Here is a 12,453-nt window from a genome sequence, read left to right on the forward strand (position 1 = left end):
TATTTATATTTATATTTATATTTATATTTATATACAGTATTCATTTTTATTTATGTATTTTATAAAACAATTGGTGAAAATACCTAAAACAACAGTATAAATAACTAACTAACTATTTTCAAATGAAGAACCCCAAGAATTATTAAAAGTGTGAGGGGGGTTGCTGGGCCCACTCCATCCACTCTTGGAGTGAGAGCAGGTGCAACATCTTTGCGCTCTACCTCATCTAGCACACCCAAAATTCTAATCTTGGCCTCTGCCTGACCCCTACTGTCCAGCCTGTTGAGAATTGGCACTAGACTGAGGGCAGAATAATACATTTCATCCCCCTGGTGTAGCACACAGGGTAAGGTTGGCTGCTCCAATATTTTTAGGAGCTGCTCCTCTACAGCCCCTGCAGGACAGCTTTTTTTGGCACATTTTCCAGTGGGATGGGTAAGCACTTGTTTCCATGCTGATTGTTCCTTCTCCCAGATCATTATCAAAAAGTGCAGAGCTCATGTCTATAGGGTCTTCTGTAAGGCTGCTTTTTGAATTAGAGTGACAAATTGCTTATATGCTGTCAGTACTTTCTTGTTCTTTCACTACAGCATTTACAATAATTAGCTGCTAAAATCATAACAACCCCATTCATTTCTGCATAAGCGGATTTTAAAAATTCCATAAAAAATCAAATCAGATTGTTATCAACAAACTCCACCATATTCTTGTTCAAAATGTCCCCAATTACCTCTGTGATGATTGTCAAGTTGTTTTAATGCATTATATTACTTGAAAAGAGTCAGCTGATACTTGACCCTAACTATAAAATTGTCTCTTGTCTAAACTTAATAATTCTGTCAAACAACTTCAAAAATAATAATAATAATAATAATAATGTTTAACCTTATGCCTAAACTTAACTATCAGTATTGTAAGGCTCTGAGGTTTAAGGGTATAGTCCATTTAACCCTATAAAACCACATCTTAAAAAGAATATATGGTATTATACAGGAACACCTGGAAAACTCGAGAATAAAGGAGAATTTGTTTGTTTATTCATTTATTTACTGATTCAGATATCTCATTATAGGAAATTGTTGTGATAAAGTAAAATTAACTCCATGTCAGAAGTACTTGTTATACAACACAATAGACAGATATTACTGAAACAGACTGTTTGTAGCTAAGTGGGCATTTGTTTTGACTTTGCCATCTCAAAATTTAAGAAAATGCAGCAGTAAACCGACATGAAAGTCATGACAGGAGTATCTGGGGACCTGTTGTAGCCCTGTTGTTGTATTTATACAGTATATAGTTGTCACATCCACTGCTGCTCTGAGCTCTGGATCTGCTGCTGTCCATGGTGCTGAAGCTCTGCAACTTCAGTCAAGTCAAGCCTGGAGGCTCCTTGCTAGAGAGTTTTGAGTTAGATTCCTTTTTTGTTTATTTTTAGCCTGCTCACCATCTGGTGATAGTTTTAAGTTTAGTTCAGTCTCTTCCACCTTTGGCAGTAGTGTTTAATATTTTCTTTGTGCTTTTGTGCAACCAAGTTCAAGTCTGATAAAGAGACTAAAAACCAGATCTGCTCTTCTCCGTCCTTTTTTTTTCTGATCTTGGGTCCACATCTCCATTGTTACAATAGTAAAGACACCGGAACAGCACACACAAGGAAGAGGCAGGACTAGAATTAAAGAAGCCTAATGTCAAAATCCAATAGACAGTCCTAATCAAATCAAAACCAGGTTATTCCAAAGTCAGCCAAAAGCATAAAATCAGAGAGTTAAAAAAATAGCAACAGAAAAAGGTACAGACTCACAGATAATCACACGTAAACCACTGGGACAAACTGGCAAACACTGACTGATTACATACAGGTATATACAATATCATACTAGTTGGTGGTGAGCCAGCAGGGCAGGCGGATAATAGACTGATAAAAGGTACAGAGAAGGGGGAGAGATGAGGCAGAGCATGTGGGTAGCTGGAAACAGAGAAACCAGGTGATTTGGGCTGGATCTACTATATGGGATCTGGGCACACACACACACACACACACACACACACACACACACACACAGCATAGGAAAACACAAGGAGCAAGCAAGTGAAAAGCAAAAATGGTGAAAAGAAATCAAATGCTGCTGAAAGAAAGACAGAGAAAGAGAGAGAAAGAGAGATGAGGGGATCTCACTGGGCTCCAGCCTGACTGAATGTACTGGAGTTTGCTGATAACAATTTGATTATTTTTTTAAAATATGCCTATGTAGAACTGAACGGATATTGTTATGATTTTAGCATTTAATTATTAAAAAATGCTACACTAACAACTTGAAAATCATCACAGAGGTACCTGGGGACATGCTGAACAAGAATATGGTGGAGTTTGCTGATAACAATTTGCATACATTAAACTTTTTAATGGAATTTGAAAAGTATGCCTATATAACAATGTATTCATATTGGGTATGACTTAAGTATTTAATTATCAAAAAATGCTGCAGCAAAACAACTTGACAGTCATCACAGAGGTACTTCAGGACCTATTCTACAAGAATATGGTTCAGTTTGCTGATAACAATTTGATAAGATTTCTTTTAATGGAACTTTAAAAAAAAAAAAAAATCTTCCTATGTAGAAATGAATGGGATATTGTTATGATTTAATTAAATACACATCTGCACACACAGATTTAATCTAATAATTACAAATGCTGTAGAGAAAGAACGACACAGTAATGATAGATGTATGTATTTAAACAAAGGAAAATAAGAAAAAAATAGAAACTTTCCCATTTTAAACAACGTAAGTGACAAACGCTTTACCATACAAAGCAATGTAGACGCACAATCAATTTTTAAGTGTAGACAGTGTGACTGTGCCTCTCCGAAGTGTAGAAGATGTGAGTGCCAAAATAAACTGAAAGCGTATTGGTGCAGACACACTGAATCTGTCTACGGATATCAACTTGACGGATCCCATTCATTTTCTATGGAGAGCAGGATATCTGGCCGCGCTGTGCATGATGGATATGGCACAGTGAGTTGACAGACAAACCACTGTATCTGAATCTGCATAATCATGACTTGACCTCAACTTTATGTAAATGAGGTCCATCCAGTGCAACGCAGCCAGCTCACAAAACTTAGATCACACTGTCAAACTAGACTGTGCTGATCAAATATGAATCAAGATTCTGTTACTGCATTGCCTATTTCTCACCTCAAATGTTTTCAGAAACATACTCTGGTATACTGTTCAGCTGTAAAATGAAATTGTTTTTAACGCAGCCACCATGTTGAAAACAGCAGAATAAAAACCAAGCACCACCAAATTCGCAGTACGTCACCCATCAGTTCACCCACCGGCCAAAGCGTTCATTGGTCCAGTGTGTTCAAATGCATCCTCACTGGATTATGTGTGTCCGCACCATATCTGTTCTGTGAGACACACAAGTGATGTATGTCAAAAATGCTTCTAGAAACGCTTTCTATGTGGACTGGCCGTGACAATTACAGAGCAGCAGACAAGAACACTAACATTAATGTGGAGTCCTGTTTCTGGCCACCTGTAGAATATAAGTCTAATATTCACTTGTCTTTCCTTTCTCCCTCTTCTAGAAACGCTTTCTATGTGGACTGGCCGTGACAATTACAGAGCAGCAGACAAGAACACTAACATTAATGTGGAGTCCTGTTTCTGGCCACCTGTAGAATATAAGTCTAATATTCACTTGTCTTTCCTTTCTCCCTCTCTTTGGTCTTTGTCAACTCCTGAGAGAAATATTCGGCTCTTGCTTGATGTTAAGGCCTTGGCAGGTGGTATACAATGAGTGTATCAAAGCTTTGTTGCTTAAAACTTTCTTCTTTGTCTGGAAACAAGGTTACTGAGAATAAAGTGTGGACTGTGAAACCAAAACAATTAAAACAGGCTGAAATGCTCAACAGAGCTGCACTTAGGTGAATATTTTCAGTGGGCTTGTCACTATAAGCAACCCCTTTCAAACTGTAGTCATTTGATCATTGTTAATGTAAAAATATTGCTCAGTGCAGATTTACATTTTAGTGTATGATTTCATTTTAGCTGAATTGTATCTCTAATATATATATCTTCACTACATTAGGTATTCAGCCACTTATTAATATGATAGAGTCATCTACCAGAAAGTGTTTTAAAATGAATGCTTTTGAAACTCAGTAATAAGCTGAAGTCAGTTAGCTTCATTAATTTTACATTTGCAGCATTGTACTTTTTTACAGTCACAATGATAGCATGAATATATCTGTGTTAATGATCTATCCTCTTGTATTGTATGTGTACCTTCATTCAACATTTTAAGAGCTATATTTAAGTCTTTTACTTCTTTTTTTTTATTATTATAAATCATATTTCTTGGACAAGCAAAGCAAAATGTGTTTAATATATCCACTTCTCTAAATTCAGGGTTTGTCCTTAAGAAGCAGTGTTGGTCCAGTCGATCACATCTTCATGACAGAGACAGATGGTTTTCCTCTGACAGGCTTCAGAGTGAGCGAACTCTGAAAACGAAGCACTGTCAGCACTTCAAGTGCAATGCAGATTCAAATGACTGTATTTGCAATTTCATTGTTATTGGGCCCTTGCAAAATCATTATTCAAGATAGGCTATGGTGGCATGATTTGCTCTGGTATTATACATCACATTATATAATCTAGACATCAATTTCCACACTGTGAATACTGTTTTACATCCATTGCTTGTATGCGGAGGCAGAAATGCTGTTATTTGTGGTAATTGCTTGCTTTGGAACAATAGCCATGGGCAGGTTGGGGAAATTGCTTCCATGTACACTGTAAGTGCGTGCCTTCACCTCCTGCTATTGTCACTTATTCTCTCTGCATTAAAATGGTTTGCTGATGGTGATTCACCTGCTTTTCTGTTTTGGCACAATGTAAACATACAAAGATGTGTGAACACATAACAGTTGTTATACTATAGATATATAGCGCAATAGGGCTAAAAATAAAGATTATTTTCATTGTGAATTAATCTATTAATTATTCTATTAATAAAAGTGCTCCATGCACTGTAGGATTTTAAAACTTCAGACTTTAGCACCTCCCAGTGGTAGTTTCAGAAAAGACACTGTGGGAGACAGCAATGTACAGTGATACCCACCTCCCCTATTCTGTTCCAGGCACACTAGCATCAGTGTGCCAAAAGCAACACATAGATTGTACCTATCTTTATCAGTACTTACCCATTTTTCTTAAAAGACATACTCCATAAGAATCATGTAAAAGAAACAAAGAAGTGATAATCACACAAAATTGTATAGTGGCTTTAATTAACTATTTAATCTTTCAAATGACAAAAAAATTACAATCACAAATCCTAGAGCCTAGTGTGTGACACATTCAAATAGCTTGTTATTTCAATTGACTCTCAGCCCATTTTCCAATTCGATAGCTAAAGAGGAGAGCAGGAAATCATCCAATTTAAGAAGCTCCAATTTAAGAGAATGTTTGCCATTTTTGCATGAAAAATTACGTTGCATGATGAAATTAATAATCCTTTATCAATTCTTCATTCTTATCAAACTCACAATGCAATCTGAGTTAAGACTGTACATTTAATTTAGGGGGCTGTCTATGTATGGGATTATCTATTTTTGCTGAAGGGGGGTAGGAGGGGTACTCTATGGCTATGTATGTATTGAGAAACAGAATGGATTGTTGAAGTTATTAGTGAATAACTGTTCAAGAGAGCCTTGTTTTTCACTCACCTACTGTGGTTCCTTCACTTTAACTACAAGTCACATGTGTTATAAAAAGTTAGCCTATAACCTAAGGTTAGCATCACATGTTGCCAACTTGCTCTGTAATGAGTGAATTTAAATGAAACATGCTTACCATTGTTGTTTACAGTTTGGAGTTTTAATGTGCAGTTCATTAATGTATTCATGTTTTCTTCAGCCCAGGTGAACTGCACAAACACACTTCATCATCTGTTTGAAACCGTTAAGTAGCAGCAGTAGGAGACCACTTCCTCCCACATGTCAGTGAGCAATAGGCATACACTGACGATTAACTTATTTACAGGTGCGCTGTTTGGCACACAGACTGCACAAACACTCCAGTGGTGACATTTGCATGAAAAACACAACACACTCAGTCTGAACACATCTTATGAGAAATTCATTAGTCTGTGTACATAATTTTTTGACTGAAAACAATCAAATAAAAATTACACCACAAACATACCATCTATGGAGGGTTCATTCCAAAGCTGCTGTTGTTTTTTTTGGCATGAAAATCTAATATGAAGCAAACCCCTGTACACACACGTGCTTCCACAAAAAATCACTTACATGCATACACACCCTCCATCTCAGTCCCCAGCAGGAGCTTATGGTGGTGCCTGTGGTGGTGGCGTATGAATGAGAAGGCAGCAAGGTGGTTGCATATTACCTTATCTAGCAGGCCCAGGCTCTGTACTTGATTGCCACTGGTATCCTCGCACCACCTTTAATTACATGCAAAGCTTCAGGGCGGTTTGGAGGAATGGGGGTGTGTGCAGATGTGTATGCACAACTCAAACATTGATGTGCATCTTATTTCTGCTTCAAAGCAGTAAAACGTCACAATTTAAAAGCCTTAATTGGCAGGACTGCCTCAAGTTGGTTAGTCACATAATGTGCAATATGAGATTTCCTGGCTCATTTTAAATAAAATCTTTGACAATAAGTTTCTGAAGACATAACTTCCCTCTCTGCTCCAATACCAATTGGTGATTCTGACTTATTAGACAGGTGTATTTTCAGGTAAAAATTTCTTTTAAAAGTTCTTTCATCCATACTCGGTGGCTTGACCCAGCTTTATAACTACTGTATACTGTAACTGCTTAGCCTGACCTACATTAGCTGCCTCCACTGGCTTGATAGGCATTTTCATCTGAATATCATGGCCTGCTGCTAGTTACATCAAAAAACTTTCCACAGTACTGGCTTGTCTTACCGAAGAAAAGAACATGGTTTCAATATGCAATTTTATGATTGTAAGAATGCAGAGAAGTCTACAGGGTCATCAGCTGGGCACCTACTCAACTCACTGGTGTTTCGTTGAGTTGGACCCAGGACTCTGAGAAAGTTTAACAGTGTGTTCCAGTGCCCCAGAACCACCCCCCTCTTAACCTGCACCCACACACTCAACACAACCCTCCAAAGTAAGATATATTTACTTGTCTACAACTAGCTAACAATATTAAGCTAACTGACATGTTATCACCAGCAGCATGCTACTCATCTCACCAAGCAACAAACCACACCATTATCCTCAATGTTGCCTTGGCAAGCAACAAATAACTCACCTGTTACAACATCACCAGGTAACACCATCAGCCAACAACATGCTAGCAAACATGCCAAGCTAATTAGAACGCTGCCTGAGCTGCAAAATAAACCAAACAACCTACAACTACCTCACCGTAGCAGTCAACAAAGCGTACACCTCTGTTTGTAATATCACCAACTAACACCATCAGCTAACTGCATGCTAGCTATTTGAGGATTTTCAGTCAGGATTTAGAGTGCACCATAGCACAGAGACAGCACTGGTGAAAGTTACAAATGACCTCTCAATTGCATCGGACAAAGGACTTCTCTTTGTACGTGTCTTCTTACATCTTAGTGCTGCATTTGACACCACCAACCATTACATCCTATAGCATTAAAGGAACTGCATTAAGCTGGTTCAAGTCCTATTTATCAGATCAATTGCTGTTTGTACACATTAACAATGAATCCTCCATGCATGCAAAAGTTAGACACAGAGTTCACAAGGTTCTGTGCTTGGACCAATACTATTCACCTTATATATGCTTCCTTTAGGTAATATTATTAGAGAAGATAAAAAAATGTTCATTGTCATGCAGATGATACTCAGTTATATATATCAATGAAGCCAGATCGAACCAAACATTTAACTAAACTCCAGGCATGCCTTAAGGACATAAAGACCTGGAGGACCTGCAATTTTCTACTACTAAACTAAGACAAAACTAAGTCATTGTGCTTGGACCTAAACACCTTAGAAACACATTATCTAGTGATATGGCTGCTCTGGATGGCATTGTCCTGGCCTCCAGCCCACTGTAAGGAATGTGGGACCATAGAGCTTCCAAATTCCTACGCATGCTACACACTATATTACACCACAGATCTGCTGTTTGGGTCAGAAAGTACTGCTGCATTGCACAAGTGTAGGAATACGGAAGTTATACGGTTGAGAAAATGTAATGCCAATGGAAAGGGCTGTCTGATGGCAAGGTAAAGCTATGAAAATATTCCAAATATAGTGTGCACTTAAACTGATATTGATGTTTTTAGGTAGGCCTTTTTTTAGGTGGCTAAAATGTTTTGCTTCTGGCCCCGTCCACAGCAGTAAATTGCTTAGCTTCTGTGTCAGTACTCCTGTCTGCTTCTCCAAACTAGGGGAGTGCTGACCCAAATATACTGCAGGTAATACACTGACTATGGATAACTACCTCATACAACCCCACTTCAAAAAATCTGAACTATCTCTTCAAGCCAGCTAACATTCTGCCATCAACAGTAACATACTGCTCAATCTAACCAAACAAACCAGCCAAGCTTCTTCAATTGAGAAGTTCACTGTTTCTGGATACAACATCTGGTCTTGGATTGGTATTTTGCCTCTCACCTTGGTTAGTCACATGTGTTATGGAATTTTCCATCTTTGGGGGTTACAAATTGGGTTACACTGGGTCAAGCCTGGGCCTTGAGGTCACACTGTAATTCTTAAGCAGGAAGGGGACACTTTCTCCCCTCTGTGAGACTCCAGCTGTCTGTGATGTTTTGGGGAAAGCAGAAACCTCTCTGATAGAGGGTAAATCAGCATTGCCATGGTCACCAAGGTCAGGGGAGGCTTTCCAAGACACAAGACAACACTGATAGGTGGAAAGTGCTGACAGTGACCTGAAGTTCCATGCAATGTGACCTGAACTGACACGGGTAAAATGCAGTTCCTTGTTTAGAAACTAGTGAACCAGTTAGACTAATTTTTCATATTGTAGGCTGATGTGCTTGGGTTAAAGACTATGACTCAGACCTTCAGGAGGCAGAACAGAAAGAGACAGCATCTGAACTGCAGATGACTTCGATGTTCGCTATTTCAGTTCTCCTTGACCAAGTACTTCAATAAACATTTTCAGCTTTAAGACATCAGAGACTCGTGTGCGCTTTTCTCCAATGCGGTGCCTTTGAGTAAATAAAATCTTTGACATTTATATTTGTGAGGACTGGACTTGCCCCTCTGCTGCAACACCAATTTGTGATTCGCACTGATTAGACGGGTGTATTTTCAGGTAGAAAACTAAAAATGCATGTTCCTTCATCCAGGTGTCTGCTTCTCCATTCTCAAACCCTGTCTCACTTTCTCTCGCTTTTGCATTCTCTCTCTCTCTCTTGACATTTAAAAGGATGATGCTATGGATGCAGTGTTTCTGTCCTGCCCCTCCAACAGGACCCCTCACCCCTCCTGAAAGAAACAAAATATGTTTATTTATGTAATATACCTAATTTACATGCACACATTACTGTAAGTGCAATAAAGGTTTTGTGAGTGAAAAGCCAAAATGAGTAATTTATTATTGCAATCCGCGCAAAATATGGACAGACAACCCCAAATGTCAAAATAGCGAGTCTTATTCTTCCATTAAGGCAAGAAAGTAGCGAGTGTACGGTTGATTTTGCTGTGAAGTAAATTCACTCCAGGTCTGCTGTTCTCCATTCAGATCATGGTAACTATGGTTGCAAAGTCATATAGCTCAGGGTATCCAGCAACAGCCACCACTATATTGTCCCAGGCCGGTCTGGTTATCTCCACATGTTGTCACCACCACAGAAGGCCTGTCTCTCAATTCATCCAATTGGACAATGGGAAAAAACACAAATGACATCTGGCACTTTTCCACTCTGAGTTGAAGTTTCTTCAGTTTGAGGTGCTCAGGGCACTCCTGCAAAAACACGAGGCACTCAGCAACGCAAAAGCAGTGAGACAAAGCTTCACTTTCATTGACCGCCCCAGCCTGCTAAAAAGCACTGTCTGATTGTGGCCTTAAGGTGGACTGATCTTTAAGGTGGACCAGCTATTCTCATTTTAGTGACAATCTCAGCTGCTCGTAAACAGAGCCCTACTCCCCCCCAAAAGCAGTCAACCTAGGGGAAATCTGGCAAAAAATCCAACACTACTGACATTCATTTAGTGCTATGGGATGCTAACTCAATAATCACAAAGGATTACCTTTAAGATATCAGCAGTACAGAGCAGATGACACATCCTGGGCAACAGTGACAGAGCAGGACTGTCTACTTATCCATCCATGGCACTTGCCCTGCTCTGATTTGACCAAAGGACAAACAGCAAATATTGCTGGAGACAGGTGTTGTTAGGAGGGACACTAGGAGCTTCAGGATTCCCAGAGCAGGCCAGCGGCCATGGAACATGATATTGATTAATTGTACCAGAACTGTTCTTGAGCTGTATTCAGGGCCCAAAATTTCCAGTGGCATCCCTGAATTAAGACACTACTAAAGTTTCATTCTTAGCCTTAAGACTTTAGTTTCACCACTATGTGAACTGACCATTCCCTGAACAGTGATTGGGCAATTATTGCAACTGTGGCAAGGTAAGGCAAGTCCGTCAAGTTTTAGTTTCTCAACAAGTTGAAGCAGTGTACATGGGGCTGTAGTATGAGCAATACTTAATATACAAAGAGTTTGAAGGGCAACGTCTTTTTTTGCCTTTCCAAGACAAACAAAACAACTACAATTTTATCAAACTTGCTGATGACAATGTCTCCCAAAAGTGAAAATAATACATCAGGTCCTTTTTAAAGGGAAAAACAAAGTGCCAGTAACTGCTGATCTAATAAGAATGTTCTGCAATCAATCTAATATTTTGTTATTTGCAAGAAATTTGATTTGTAGTCAAAACAACACACTGAAAGAACAGAGCTACAGAATCTCAGAAGTGGTTTGAAGATGTCTTGCAGCAGAGAGTTGGTTTAAACAGAGCAAGAACTTACCGACAGGTCTTTATGCATATATTTATTGAGAAAAATATCGTGTGTCAATTATAAATTGGAAACCACATATAAATCATGTAAAGATAAACATTTTGAAGTCCATTTTGTTTGAAAATATGAACAATAATGCATGAATCTAACCTCTGTTTTGTCAATCATGTATGATTTTTTTTGGTATTATCTAGAAGCATCATAATAAAATAACAGCATAAAATAATGTCTTCTATGTGGATCATCAAATAACTGACTTTTTGCCTGCAGGATATGAGCTTTAGTCTTTTAGCATTATAACATGTATCTAGCCATTATATGCAGATTTAAGACCTTACTTACAGGGTTTTTAAAACAAGTTTGATGAAAACATTAAAAACTCAGCTGGAAAGGGGTTTTCTACAACTGAATGAGTTAGCGATAATATCTGCTAACCATAATCATTTCAGCCGAATTCAGCAGAATTGACAGTCCAAAGCTAAAATTGAGAAACCTGCTTCTGTTTACTTTTGTTTGAAGTTGAAATTCCATTATTTAAAATCTACAACGAATTATTACATTTGCAACTGTTATCAATAGCATGCCAAAATGAACAGCTTGACATGCATAGCAACAATAACTTAGAGGGACAGTGTTTAGCAATCCATCAACATTATTTGGAACTCTTTTTCAGTTATTAATGTAGGTTATTGTTGCACAAACATTAATGTTTCTGTGACTGTCCTTTTTATCGCAGAGACATTTGTTATTGGTGAATACTGTACATGTCACGGCATACAGAAGCTGGCTTAAGCTGCATCGGGGCCCCAGGGAAATATTTGCCTGCTGGGCCCCTATTTACCTCTCCATTCCACCCCTCACTGTATACTCTCATATTATACTGGATACACTACATTTAAGTATACATGATTAAACAATAAGCGAAATAGGAAAAGGACAAGTTGAAGGCACACACCTTCACCCTGGTCACCACTTTATGCTTTGATCTGCATTCATGGTTTATCTGTTAGTCCTACATGGATTTCATAGGCCATGGACCATTTAATCCAGACCAGCAGCTGATATGCCTGAGGGAGGTAACAGTACAAGCAGCAGCACAGTATCAGAGATGGAAGCAGTAATTCTGTTTTATTTTGTTGGCTGGAGGACCTTGGGGCTTATTGATTAAATCATTATCACAACATTGATCTGCCTAGATCACAGAAAAAACCAGCACAGCACTTCAGATGGCTCAGCTGGAGCCACATATTATTAAAGTGGGACATTAATTGAATTGACCTCAATGAATATTAAGCTAATGATTTAAAATGGATAATACCAAACTATTATTGCAACCCAGTCTCATGTCAAAATGTATAACAACTACGTTGGTCCACAGTGCAAAATGTATTGGTTTC

At 38.5% G+C, this 12,453-nt stretch overlaps 1 protein-coding gene across 9 annotated transcripts in view; it reads right to left on the reverse strand.

Moving 5' to 3' along the window:
* LOC121882680 (spermatogenesis-associated serine-rich protein 1-like) overlaps window positions 1-12,453 on the reverse strand; it is an 85,685-nt gene that overhangs the window by 55,894 nt on the left and 17,338 nt on the right. Inside the window, exon 5 of one of the 9 annotated variants that reach the window (XM_042391086.1) lies at window positions 6,239-6,484. The exons of the other annotated variants lie outside the window; for them this stretch is intronic. Coding sequence (XP_042247020.1) covers window positions 6,322-6,484 — 163 coding nt within the window. The 3' untranslated portion in view covers window positions 6,239-6,321. Of the gene's footprint in view, window positions 1-6,238; window positions 6,485-12,453 lie in introns of those variants that run through there. 9 annotated transcript variants of the gene reach the window in all.

This window comes from Thunnus maccoyii, chromosome 17 (assembly GCF_910596095.1).
Source record: "Thunnus maccoyii chromosome 17, fThuMac1.1, whole genome shotgun sequence".
NCBI lineage: Eukaryota > Metazoa > Chordata > Actinopteri > Scombriformes > Scombridae > Thunnus > Thunnus maccoyii.